At 43.4% G+C, this 14,794-nt stretch overlaps 1 protein-coding gene across 1 annotated transcript in view; it reads right to left on the minus strand.

Annotated features, from left to right (window-relative positions):
- LOC115120214 (metabotropic glutamate receptor 7-like) overlaps positions 1-14,794 on the minus strand; it is a 398,512-nt gene that overhangs the window by 42,863 nt on the left and 340,855 nt on the right. The window contains exons 8-9 of the mRNA XM_065000748.1: positions 9,181-9,383; positions 8,176-8,908 (exon numbers count right to left, since the gene is read on the minus strand). Of these exons, the coding sequence (XP_064856820.1) occupies positions 8,176-8,908; positions 9,181-9,383 (936 nt within the window). The remainder of the gene's footprint in view (positions 1-8,175; positions 8,909-9,180; positions 9,384-14,794) is intronic.

Consider the following 14,794-nt stretch of genomic DNA (forward strand, 5'->3'; position numbering starts at 1 on the left):
GGGATGATAACAAATTTGTGCACCACATTTGAGAGAAATAAGCATTTTGGGCGTAATAGAACATTTCTGGGATCTTTTATTTCAGCTCATGAAACATTGGACCAACACTTTACACGTTGCATTTATTTAGATTTATTTAGTTCAGTGTAGTTTCTTCTTGTTAAAGGGAATCATAGAAAGCAGAGTAGTTGTTTGTGTTTTGACATTGCATGCTGTATTTAAGACTTGAAAATGAAATGTATTACTGTATTACTCTTACATATGAGTCATTGCTGGTTTCAACAACACTCTTCAATCTTCAAAAGCGCTTATATTGGAGAATAAAAAGGGCTAAAATCTAAAAACTTCACAATGCAATTATTATTAATCATCAGAATAAAGTCAAACTGAACTTGAGAACCAACTTCTCTGGTTGAAAATGACATACGTTTCATCGATATTAATCAGAAACATTTATTCCAGTGTTACAAAGTATTCAGAGAATGCAGCTGAACAACGATTGCTTGTTACACCCTTTTTAGTTATTTTTATGAAATTGTTTTAATCTAAAGTTTTAATCAAAGTGAAGTTTTCGATAGCTACGAATTCTGCTACGTAGTTAGCTTTTACTGTTGGGAACGCAAGTTTGTCTCCCGGTATTCCGCTAAAACAGCCTAATAGTTAGCTGCTAGCCGATATGCTAACTGAGCAGGCTAACGTTAGCAGTGCTAGCATACCGGTTGCGGGAAAAGCAGAACATGTCTTCTAAATACACCAACATTGCTGTAGCTCAGGGAAAACACATTTGAATTTGCCAGATGGTGTGGATCTGTACCAATCCACTGGACAGATGGTAAGATGCTCAGCTCAGCCCGTGGGAGACTGGACTCTGGCAAGGCGTAGGTCAGGAGGGAGGCAGTCTGGCCGGCCTCCACATATCCTAGAAGACCGACCCAGCGATCAAATAGCCTTTCTCTGCTGGTGACGGACCTTCTGGACCCCGGGAGTCAGCGCTGATCCTGAGAGTGAACCGACAGCTGACCACTGTACCCTCCCCCCACGGCTTCCACTGTTCGGCAGGTCGATGACTCAAGCGTGGTCTGCGGACCAACTAAGGTCCAGTGTCACCCAGGTGTCTGAAACAGCAATTCTGGACAACTACACTAATATTGGCACCATTACTCACAGTGGTTCTCAACGACCTTCGAACATACATTATTTTTAACACCCTGGTTAGCACAGGGAAGGGAATACTCAATGACGGCCTGGGAACAGTGGGTTAACTGCCTGTTCAGGGGCAGAATGACAGATTTTGTACCTTGTCAGTGCGGGGGTTTGAACTAGCAACTTTCCGGTTACTAGTCCAACGCTCTAACCACTAGGCTACGCTGCCGCCCCTACGCTCTAACCACTAGGCTACGCTGCCGCCCCTACGCTCTAACCACTAGGCTACGCTGCCGCTCCTACGCTCTAACCACTAGGCTACGCTGCCGCTCCTACGCTCTAACCACTAGGCTACGCTGCCGCCCCTACGCTCTAACCACTAGGCTACGCTGCCGCCCCTACGCTCTAACCACTAGGCTATGCTGCCGCCCCTACGCTCTAACCACTAGGCTACGCTGCCGCCCCTACGCTCTAACCACTAGGGTACGCTGCCGCCCCTACACTCTAACCACTAGGCTACGCTGCCTCCCCTACACTCTAACCACTAGGCTACGCTGCCGCCCCTACGCTCTAACCACTAGGCTACGCTGCCGCCCCTACGCTCTAACCACTAGGCTACGCTGCCGCCCCTACACTCTAACCACTAGGCTATGCTGCCGCCCATCCTGTGATATCAAAGGGATTCGGAATGTTTCAGCCGCCTCATTGGCCTAAATATTTACTTTAAAGGAACTTTGCAACAACAATAATTTCTCCTTTTGTGACAATTTTGTCTTGCTCTGGGAGCAACCAGCACTCTTTAAAAGAGACATGATTCACCCTAACCACAGGGGCTCCAGCAACATTGCCAACTGTTTTCGGCCCTGACGGCCTGGGTCTATTAGTGCTCCTGTCCTACTTGTCATAAATAGCAAGAGAGGACATGGAAATAATATAATCTCCCGAATAAATGGTAGTATGGTCAATATAAGTTAAATTAATATATAAGTTAAATAAGTAACCTAAATTGTGAAAGAATGTGACTAAACAAAACTCGACTATAAAGCATAAATAAATATAAAAGATATAAAAGCTTTGGACCTTAAATGAAACGTTATGCAAAAAAGGTCAACTCCGCTCCATCCTTCATTGAATCAGATGGGTCACTCATCATGAAACCCTCTGATATTGCCAACTAATTTAACACATTTGTCATTGGAAAGATTAGCTCATTTACAACAACAAACTCTCAATCTTCCTTACCTAAATTATGAAAGACAAGACAATGTCATTTTGAATTCGGTAAAGTGAATGTGGAAGAGGTGAACAAAAATATTATTGTCTATCAATAATGGCAAACCACCTGGTACTGAAACATGGATGGACATTACTGAGGAGGGTTTCAGACTATATTGCCACTCCTGTTTGCCATTTCTGTAATCTATGGAAAGCAAAAGTAATTCCAGAAACCAATATTAGCAAAGCACCCTTTACTGGTTTAAACAGCCGACCAATCAGCTTTCTACCGACCCTTAGTAAACGTTTGGAAATAATTGTGTTTGACCGGATACAATGCTATTTCACAGTAAACAAATTAACAACTGACTTTCATTTCCTTCCCTTATAGGAAATTCAACATTTCCGGCACTGACAAAAAAGACTGATGATTGGCTGAAAGAAACTGATAATAAGATGATTGTGGGAGATGTTTTGTTAGAGTTCAGTGCAGCTCTTGACATTATCAATCATTGTCTGCTGCTACATACAGTGGGGAGAACAAGTATTTGATACACTGCCAATTTTGCAGGTTTTCCTACTTACAAAGCATGTAGAGGTCTGTAATTTGTATCATAGGTACACTTCAACTGTGAAGGACGGAATCTAAAACAAAAATCCAGAAAATCACATTGTATGATTTTTAAGTAATTCATTTGCATTTTATTAAATAAATAAAATAAATAAGTAATCCTAAATATAGAAAAAGCTAAAAGCATTGAAAAAAATACATGTATATTTAACTAGGCAAGTCAGTTAAAAACAAATTTTTATTTACAATGACCGCCTACCGAAAGGGAAACGTCCTCCTGCATGGATGGGACAGGGATTAAAAATAAAAATAAATGAAATATAAATATAGGACAAAACACACATCACTACAAGAGAGACAACACAACACTACATAAAGAGAGACCTAAGACAAGAACATAGCATCACGTGACAACACAGCATGGTAGCAACACAACAAGACAACAACATGGCAGCAGCACAAAACAGGGTACAAACATTGTTGGGCACAGACCACAGTAAAGAGCAGGAAGGTAGAGACAACAATACATCACACAAAGCAGCCACAACTGTCAGTAAGAGTGTCCATGATTGAATCTTTGAATGAAGAGATTTAAATGAAGAGTATTTGTGACAAATCATTCACTAAAACCTAAACCTCAATGAGTGTTGCCAGGTGTGTGTAATGAGTGTTGCAGGTGTGTGTAATGAGTGTTGCCAGGTGTGCGTAATGATGGGTTGCCAGGTGTGCGTAATGACTGTTGCAGGTGTGTGTAATGAGTGGTGCCAGGTGTGTGTAATGAGTGTTGCAGGTGTGTGTAATGAGTGTTGCAGGTGTGCGTAATGATGGGTTGCCAGGTGTGCGTAATGATGGGTTGCCAGATGTGCGTAATGATGGGTTGCCAGGCGTGCGTAATGATGGGTTGCCAGGTGTGCATAAAGAATGGTTGCCAGGTGTGCGTAATGATGGGTTGCCAGGTGTGCGTAATGATGGGTGCCAGGTGTGCGTAATGATAGGTTGCCAGGTGTGCATAATGATGGGTTGCCAGGTGTGCATAATGATGGGTTGCCAGGTGTGTGTAATGATGGGGTGCCAGGACAGGAGGTTAGTAACCTGGTTGACGGGGGAGTAGACGGGGAACAAAAATGAACAAAAACGTCACAAAATTTCTGCATAATATTAGCAGAACTTTTCCGAACGGCTTCGGCTGGGTAACATTTCGGACGCCTTTAAAGCTGGCAAGAGGTGGTTAGAATAGGACGGGAGGCCCGAAAAAATCTATGTAAAGTCTGTCTAACTAATAGAGAGTCAGAGTCCCGAGTGTGGAAACAAATATAGTCAACAAAGCATGCAGGAGTCGTGAAGCGAATAGAAAAATAGCACAAGAAAGACAATAATAACGACTTGTCACTCAGTCACTCGCCCCATCAGTGCTTGTGTGCTGGAGGCAATTTGAAAGCTGGGTTGAGAGGCGGGAGTGTGGTAGCCCTTTTCTTCAGGCCTTGTGAATACTGCTCTATCGTCATCAGCATTTCTGCCCGACCTCAGCCAGGTAAGTAATGACAAGCAGTAAAGGCCAGGGTGTTACAATTCCACTCTGCTGGGGCTGGGGTGCCTGCCTGCTTGCTGCCTGCTTGCTGCCTGCCTGCCTGCTTGCCTGCCTGCCTAGGCTCTGCCTGGCTGCTGACGTCAGGCCTTCACACAGCACGAGGCAGCACACACACAGACATATGCACGCACACACAAGCTTAGACACACACACACACACACACACACACACACACACACACACACACACACACAGCTCCCCTGGACATATGAAACTGTCGACCTAATGAGCCTCTCTGTTCTCTTCCCAGGGCTGCATATCACCTTTAGTATACAGCTCCCAAATCAACACCCTATTCCCTATATAGTGCTCTACTTTTGACCAGAACCCACAGGGCCTTGGTCAAATGTAGTGCACTACACTGAGTATACCAAACACCTCCCTAATATTGAGTTGCCCCCTCCCCTCCCCTCCCCTCCCCTCCACCCTTATGCCCTCAGAACAGCCTCAATTTGTCAGGGCATGGACTCTACAAGGTGTCGAAAGTATTCCACAGGGATGCTGGACCATGTTGACACAGTTGTGTGAAGTTGGCTGGATGTCCCTTTTGAGGTGGTAGACCATTCTTGATACACACAGGAAACTGAGTGTGAGAAAAGAAACCCCATGCTGCTGTTTGTAGTTCTTGACACAAACCGGTGCGCCTGGCACCTACTTCCAAAAACACTTACCATTTTTTGTCTTCACTTTCTGCATGGCACACGTGTAACAACCCACGTCTCAAATGTCTCAAGGCTTAGAAATCCTTCTACCACCTGTCTCCTCTCCTTCATCTACACTGATTGAAGTGGGATCATAGCTTCAACTGGATTCACATGGTCTATCTAATGTGTTGTATATTCAGTGTATGATATAGCGTGCCAGTCGGATACAGATTAAGCAGGTAGTTCAGTTACAGTACCCTATTGTACAAAACAAAATGCATTTTCACTAGACTCAGCCAGCCCTTCAGCTGCATTGCAAATCCTTTTTGGTTTGCCGGTGGAATTTGTAAAGGCACAATCGTTTCAGTTTCTGAACCCTTTTCTGTTGCGCTTCGGGGTACATTTCTAACACCTATTTTCGGGAGCACTTAAGCCGTTTGTACACCAAAAGAATTTGGGAAATGCTAAATCCAATAGAAAACAGGGGCGGTCTAAGACCAGAAATTGGCTCTGGTATTTTTAAGGCACTGGCCCATTTTTTTTATTCTTTGAGGAACCCATTATAAGCCAGATAATGATCATTTCTATGCAAAAAAATGACAAGTTAAACAGGCTCACTAGGTTAAAACTGGACTAGCCCATCTGGCACATTGTTTTTAAAATGGTTATTTATTTCACCTTTATTTAAGCAGGTAGGCTGGTTGAGAACAATATCTCATTTACAACTGCAACCTGGCCAAGAATAAAGCAAAGCAGTTCGACACATACAACAACACAGAGTTACACATGGAAATAAACAAACATACAATCAATTACACAGTAGAAAATCTATATACAGCATGTGGAAATGAGGTAGGATAAGAGAGGAAAGGCAATACATTTGCCCGAAATGCCAGAAGGCCAGTCCACCACTGATAATAATATGATCTATTGTACCACTGATAAAACAGATGGTTAAATTAAACTGAGTCTCTGACTACACTGTGATTGGATTGAACAAAGGCAATCTCACAGCCAGCTTCACTACACCTGTATTCCACATACCAGGTGTTGTAGTTTTCCATTTCCTCAGACGTAATTGGTTTTAAGGCCAACTAGCAAGACAAGACGGAAACAACACAGCCAGTGGTCAAGAAAGACAAACAACCACGATGATGACAAAAAGTCAGATAATCAAACATGGTTTATATAGAAATGAACTTACACCAGCAATTAATAAAAATAAAAAAAAATGTACCATCGCCATGCAGCCATATTATAGCTTATTATTTCTGATGATTTCATTCATTTCAGAAACAATCTGTATCCCAAAAAGCACTATGTGCCCTGGTTCAAAGTAGTGCACTATAAAGGGAACGGGGTGAACGTTTTGGACGCAACCTTGGATAAGCCACAGCTGATCCTCTTATAGCTACAGAGGTTAAAGAGAGTCTAGATTGCCTTCAGCTAGCGAACAGACCAATTATAGCAACATCAGACTGTTCATGGCCTGGACATGGAATTTGAGATCAAACTGACACAAACAGCAATATGCCATATGTCTGAATGTCTCTATTGAGGCTAATAGCAAATGTAAGTTAATTTCTTATCCACTGTAGTTGAGGGAAATATGGTTATGCCGTGCTGCTTTAAAAGTTGATAAACTTGCTTTAGCTTTAGTTAAGAGACAATAAAATACCCTTTGAAAGATGTTATTTACGTTTACGTTTCATCATTTTTATTTATTTATTTTTGAATTTTACCCCTTTTTCACCCCAATTTCGTGGTATCCAATTGTTTAGTAGCTACTATCTTGTCTCATCGCTACAACTCCCGTACGGGCTCAGTTAGAGACGAAGGTTGAAAGTCATGCGTCCTCCGATACACAACCCAACCAAGCCGCACTGCTTCTTAACACAGTGAGCATCCAACCCGGAATCCAGCCGGAGGAAACACCGTGCACCGGGCCACCTTGGCTAGCGCACACTGCGCCCAGCCCACCACAGGAGTCGCTGGTGCGCGATGAGACAAGGACACCCCTACCAACCAAGCCCTCCCTAACCCGGGCGACGCTAGGCCAATTGTGCGTCACCCCACAGACCTCCCGGTCGCGGCCGGTTACGACAGAGCCTGGGCGCGAACCCAGGGACTCTGATTGCACAGCTGGCGCTGCAGTACAGCGCCCTTAACCACTGCGCCACCCGGGAGAGCCCGATTCATCATTCTTAAGTCTTAGACCCATCTGTCTTTTAAACCAACCACACGTCAACGCGTGTGAGTCAGAAAGTAGTCCGCTAAATTCAGGGCAACAATGTTTTTGAGAGCAACACTTCTCCAGTTGTACAAAACTATATCTTTCCAAATATCTGCGGTTGCAAAGATGATCTATGTTATGACCAAGGGAACCCCCCCCCCCCCAATCTATTATAGAAAGAACCCTGTGACATCACAGACCAATCAGGAATGCTCACGGCATGTCCAACAACTCCATTATCTCAGCCAATCAGGACTAGCCAGGATGGATTCTGTCTTTCTCCCTGTATAGCTCAGTGCTTTTTCCTTGGCTAAACTCATCATTTAAAAAATTGTATTCATATTTATTAATGACCCCATACAAGTTTGTAATTTAAGCAACATGTTCAAGAAGACATTTCTGCCAAAAAAATACTAAAAAAATAATGGCCCTACTGTGAAGTAGGAAGTCACGTCTAATGGCTTAGTTCCTGTCACCGGTCTAATATAAAATCAAAGGTTCTGTCTAATTTTCCAAGTTGTGGGTTGGCACATTGGTGCAACCAATATTAAAGTGTGCAAGTAAATAGGCCATCTGCCACCGGGTAACTTCCACTCAGTGCTAAAATGAAAGTTATCCAATATGACTTAATTGGCTGGTTACCCAGACACAGTTTAAACCTAGTCTTGGACAAAGAAACACTTTCAATGGAGAATATTACGTTTTTTATTCCAGGACTAGACTTAGGCCCATTATTATTATAATAATGAATCAATAGGAAACAATCTGAAATCAACCTTACCTTTTCTGCAGACTGAGCTGTCCCGAAGAAGATGGGAATGAAGGCTAGCCAGACGATACAGGTGGTATACATCGTGAATCCAATGGGCTTGGCCTCGTTAAAGTTCTCCGGGACGCCCCGCGTCTTGATGGCGTACACCGTGCACGTGACCATGAGTAGGATGCTATAACCCAGCGAGCAGATAATCTGCAGATCCGTGATGTCACATTTCAACACTCCTCTAGCCTGGTCTGAGTTGAATGTCTTCTGTTCGTCGTAGTCGATGATGGTGTTAGGGGGATCCACACCGAACCAGACGAACACACCCAGTAGCTGAGCGGAAATTAGGGAAGAGGTGATGGCCAGCTGAGAGGTCGGGCTGATCAGCCTGGGTGCCGTCACAGACGTCTTACCTTCTTCAAAGATTCGGTAGATCCGGTTGGTCTTGGTGAGTAACGCGGCGTAGCTGATGCACATGCCCAGACCCAGGAAGATCCGGCGGAACGAGCATATGGCGACGTCGGGCTTGGCGATCATGACGAAGGTGATAATGTAACAGAGGAAGATCCCGGTGAGGAGGACATAGCTCAGTTCACGGCCCGACGCACGGACAATGGGCGTGTCATTGTAGCGGATGAAGGTTGCCATGACGAAGATGGTGGCGATGATGCCCAGCATGGCGAGGAAGACGGGGATCACTGCCCAAGGGGAGTGCCACTCCAGCTTCACGATGGGGATGGGCTGACATGCCGTCCTTTTAATAGATTGATTGATTTATTAAGTTTAATTTAATTTGACAATTTAGAAAATACACATACAGACGACAAGACGTCAAGCAGTATTGTACTGTAAAACTTTTTTTTTTATAATACTACTGTATCAACGTTATAGAATTATCTAGGGTTGAACAATTCCTGAAACTTTCCCAATATTCCCAGGTCTTCCAGAAATCCCTGGGAATTTTGGGAATGTGTGTGTAATTTTGGCAAGTCTTAAAGTTATGTCTACAGTGTTCCTGTCTGTCACCTGTTGGGGTTGGGCATCATGCTGTAGGAGCACAGCTTGCAGGATGTTTCATCATACTGGTACTGGTAGCCATCACAGGGTTCACAGTGCCAGCAACACGGCATGCCTTTCACTGCCTTCTTCCTCTGTCCTGTCTTGCAGGGCTGACTGCACACAGAGCTGGGGATCTCTGTCTGTCCGTCCGGCCACTGCATATCCTCCATCTGGAACACAGGATGGATGCGGATTCGACAGGAGTAGAACAATGAAAATTACTTTCTTTTTAAGAACAAGTATTTTATATTTGATTTTATCCAGTCGGATTTGAGATTACATAACCCCACAATGCCGTGTAACATTTAAGTTTTACTGACACATTTTTAAGACAAAAATAAACAATCCAATATCCTGCACTAGGAAGTAGCAGGCACAGCAAGAAGCCCTGGAGTGACTGCTGTGATTTCACAATGCAGTGGACCCTTAATCCCTCCCCCACCCCTACAGCACTGGTTAGATGTCAATGTCATCACTCAGCATGTCACTCAGAGAAAATATGGATATTCTCAACATCCTCCAAGAGAGGCAGAAAAGCGAGCAGGTTGAGCAGGACTAGCAGGTTAAGCAGGTTGAGCAGGACGAGCAGGTTAAGCAGGTTGAGCAGGACGAGCAGGTTAAGCAGGTTAAGCAGCTTGAACAGGATGAGCAGGTTAAGCAGGTTGAGCAGGACTAGCAGGTTAAAGCAGGTTGAACAGGACGAGCAGGTTAAGCAGGTTGAACAGGATGAGCAGGTTAAGCAGGTTGAGCAGGACTAGCAGGTTAAGCAGGTTGAGCAGGTTAAGCAGGTTAAGCAGGTTAAGCAGGTTGAACAGGATGAGCAGGTTAAGCAGGTTGAGCAGGACTAGCAGGTTAAGCAGGTTGAACAGGATGAGCAGGTTAAGCAGGTTGAAAAGGATGAGCAGGTTAAGCAGGTTGAAAAGGTTAAGCAGGTTAAGCAGGTTGAGCAGGTTAAGCAGATTGAACAGGACAAGCAGGTTAAGCAGGTTAAGCAGGTTGAACAGGATGAGCAGGTTAAGCAGGTTAAACAGGTTAAGCAGGTTGAACAGGACAAGCAGGTTAAGCAGGTTGAACAGGATGAGCAGGTTAAGCAGGTTGAGCAGGTTGAACAGGTCAAACAGGACGAGCAGGTTAAGCAGGTTGAACAGGTTAAGCAGGTTGAACAGGACAAGCAGGTTAAGCAGGTTGAGCAGGTTAAGCAGGTTAAGCAGGTTAAGCAGGTTGAACAGGATGAGCAGGTTAAGCAGGTTGAACAGGACTAGCAGGTTAAGCAGGTTGAACAGGATGAGCAGGTTAAGCAGGTTGAGCAGGACTAGCAGGTTAAGCAGGTTGAGCAGGTTAAGCAGGTTAAGCAGGTTAAGCAGGTTGAACAGGATGAGCAGGTTAAGCAGGTTGAGCAGGACTAGCAGGTTAAGCAGGTTGAACAGGATGAGCAGGTTAAGCAGGTTGAAAAGGATGAGCAGGTTAAGCAGGTTGAACAGGATGAGCAGGTTAAGCAGGTTGAACAGGATGAGCAGGTTAAGCAGGTTGAACAGGATGAGCAGGTTAAGCATGTTGAACAGGATGAGCAGGTTAAGCAGGTGGAGCAGGACTAGCAGGTTAAGCAGGTTGAACAGGATGAGCAGGTTAAGCAGGTTGAACAGGATGAGCAGGTTAAGCAGGTTGAACAGGATGAGCAGGTTAAGCAGGTTGAACAGGATGAGCAGGTTAAGCAGGTTGAACAGGATGAGCAGGTTAAGCAGGTTGAACAGGATGAGCAGGTTAAGCAGGTGGAGCAGGACTAGCAGGTTAAGCAGGTTGAACAGGATGAGCAGGTTAAGCAGGTTGAACAGGATGAGCAGGTTAAGCAGGTTGAACAGGATGAGCAGGTTAAGCAGGTTGAACAGGATGAGCAGGTTAAGCAGGTTGAACAGGATGAGCAGGTTAAGCAGGTTGAACAGGATGAGCAGGTTAAGCAGGTTGAACAGGATGAGCAGGTTAAGCAGGTTGAACAGGATGAGCAGGTTAAGCAGGTTGAACAGGATGAGCAGGTTAAGCAGGTTGAACAGGTTGAACAGGTAGCAGTGAACGAGGTGGAGAGGGCAGGACAGACTGAAAGTCACCAACCGCAGCAATGTTAGCCACAGGTTTACCCATTCTACAGGTTTACCCATTCTACAGGTAAATATAACCATGTCTGTTAATATTACAGTTGTTGTCAAAAGTTGACATACAATTTGTAATGACTCCAACCTAAGTGTATTTCAACCTCGCTACAAATGTCTTATTAACAAATTATAGTTGTGGCAAGTCGGTAAGGACATCTACTTTGTGCACGACACAAGTAATTTTTCCAACAATTGTTTACAGACAGATGATTTCACTTATAATTCACTGTATCACAATTCCAGTGTGTCAGTTTACATACATACACTAAGTTGACTGTGCCTTTAAACAACTTGGAAAATTCCAGAAAATTATGTCATGGCTTTAGAAGCTTCTGATAGGCTAATTGACATCCTTTGAGTCAATTGGAGGTGTACATGGTGATGTATTTCAAGGTGGTGGTGGGTTGAACACACAGTAGACTGTTTTACCTCAAGCTGCTCTACAGAGAGAACAGAGGTGGGTTGAACACACAGTAGACTGTTTTACCTCAAGCTGCTCTACAGAGAGAACAGAGGTGGGTTTAGCTGGAGACTGTTTCACCTCAAGCTGCTCTACAGAGAGAACAGCGGTGGGTTGAACACACAGTAGACTGTTTTACCTCAAGCTGCTCTACAGAGAGAACAGCGGTGGGTTGAACACACAGTAGACTGTTTTACCTCAAGCTGCTCTACAGAGAGAACAGAGGTGGGTTGAACCTCAAGCTGCTCTACAGAGAGAACAGAGGTGGGTTGAACACACAGTAGACGGTTTTACCTCAAGCTGCTCTACAGAGAGAACAGAGGTGGGTTGAACAGACAGTAGACTATTTTACCTCAAGCTGCTCTACAGAGAGAACAGAGGTGGGTTGAACACACAGGAGACGGTTTTACCTCAAGCTGCTCTACAGAGAGAACAGAGGTGGGTTTAGCTGGAGACTGTTTCACCTCAAGCTGATCTATAGATTCTAATTAGTTTTATTTGTACAAATTATAACAGGTGAAATACAGAGTGAAAAAGTTAAACATGGTTTACAAATAATTCCCAGGTAAGTTGAAAAAGCCTGTGAAATTACTGTGTGTGTGTGTGTGTGTGAGAGGGAGGGTGTTTTTGGTACTGCGGGATTCTTTAATCAGTTTGACTCATTGAACAGGTCAGAGTGTATGTTTGAAGTTGGCGGGGTGATGAGAGGTGTTGGGTTTGCGCCAGACAAAGCGTTTTCCTTGGTGGCCAAAGAGCTCAATTTAGTCTCATCTAACCAGAATACCTTCTTCCATATGTTTGGGGAGTCTCCCATACGTTTTGGCGAACACCAAACGTGTTTGCTCATTTTTTCCTTTAAGCAATGGCGTTTTTTTTCTGACCACTCTTCTGTAAAGCCCAGCTCTGTGGAGTGTACTGTTTAAAGTGGTCCTATGGACAGATACTCCAATCTCCGCTGTGGAGCTTTACAGCTCCTTCAGGGTTATCTTTGGTCTCTTTGTTGCCTCTTTGATTAATGCTCTCATTGCCTGGTCTAAGAGTTTTGCTGGGCGGCCCTCTCTTGGCAGGTTTGTTGTGGTGCCATATTCTTTCCATTTTTTAATAATGGATTTAATGGTGCTCAGTGGGATGTTCAGGGGTTCAGATTTTTTTTATTAACCCAACCCTGATCTGTACTTCTCCACAACTTTGTCCCTGACCTGTTTGGAGAGCTCCTTGGTCTTCATGGTGTCGCTTGTTTGGTGGCCTTGCTTGGTGGTGCCTCTTGCTTAGTGGTGTTGCAGACTCTGGGGCCTTTCAGAACAGGTGTGTGTATACTGAGATCATGTGACAGATCATGTGACACTTAGATTGCACACAGGTGGACATTATTGATCTAATTCTGTGACTTCTGAAGGTAATTGGTTGCACCAGATCTTATTTAGGGGCTTCACAGCAAAGGGGGTGAATACATATGTAAAGGGGGTGAATACATATGTAAAGGGGGTGAATACATATGTAAAGGGGTGAATACATATGTAAAGGGGGTGAATACATATGTAAGGGGGTGAATACATATGTAAAGGGGTGAATACATATGTAAAGGGGGTGAATACATATGTAAAGGGGGTTAATACATATGTAAAGGGGTGAATACATATGTAAAGGGGGTGAATACATATGTAAAGGGGGTGAATACATATGTAAAGGGGTGAATACATATGTAAAGGGGGTGAATACATATGTAAAGGGTGAATACATATGAATAATATGTATAGGGGGTGAATACATATGTAAAGGGGTGAATACATATGTAAAGGGGGTGAATACATATGTAAAGGGGGTGAATACATATGTAAAGGGGTGAATACATATGTAAAGGGTGAATACATATGTAAAGGGGTGAATACATATGTAAAGGGGGTGAATACATATGTAAAGGGGGTGAATACATATGTAAAGGGGTGAATACATATGTAAAGGGGTGAATACATATGTATAGGGGTTAATACATATGTAAAGGGGGTGAATACATATGTAAAGGGGGTGAATACATATGTAAATGGGGTGAATACATATGTAAAGGGGGTGAATACATATGTAAAGGGGTGAATACATATGTAAAGGGGGTGAATACATATGTAAAGGGAGTGAATACATATGTAAAGGGGGTGAATACATATGTAAAGGGAGTGAATACATATGTAAAGGGGTGAATACATATGTAAAGGGAGTGAATACATATGTAAAGGGGGTGAATACATATGTAAAGGGGGTGAATACATATGTAAAGGGGTGAATACATATGTAAAGGGGTGAATACATATGAATACATATGTAAAGGGGTGAATACATATGTAAAGGGGTGTAAAGGGTGAATACATATGTATAGGGGTTAATACATATGTATAGGGGTGAATACATATGTAAAGGGAGTGAATACATATGTATAGGGGGTTAATACATATGTAAAGGGGGTGAATACATATGTAAAGGGGTGAATACATATGTAAAGGGGGTGAATACATATGTAAAGGGAGTGAATACATATGTAAAGGGAGTGAATACATATGTAAAGGGGGTGAATACATATGTAAAGGGGGTGAATACATATGTAAAGGGGGTGAATACATATGTAAAGGGGTGAATACATATGTAAAGGGGGTGAATACATATGTAAAGGGGTGAATACATATGTATAGGGGGTTAATACATATGTAAAGGGGTGAATACATATGTAAAGGGGTGAATACATATGTAAAGGGGGTGAATACATATGTAAAGGGGTGAATACATATGTAAAGGGGGTGAATACATATGTAAAGGGGTGAATACATATGTAAAGGGGTGAATACATATGTAAAGGGGTGAATACATATGTAAAGGGTGAATACATATGTAAAGGGGTGAATACATATGTAAAGGGGTGAATACATATGTAAAGGGGTGAATACATATGTAAAGGGGTGAATACATATGTAAAGGGGTGAATACA

The sequence above is a fragment of the Oncorhynchus nerka genome, linkage group LG15 (assembly GCF_034236695.1).
Source record: "Oncorhynchus nerka isolate Pitt River linkage group LG15, Oner_Uvic_2.0, whole genome shotgun sequence".
Lineage (NCBI taxonomy): Eukaryota > Metazoa > Chordata > Actinopteri > Salmoniformes > Salmonidae > Oncorhynchus > Oncorhynchus nerka.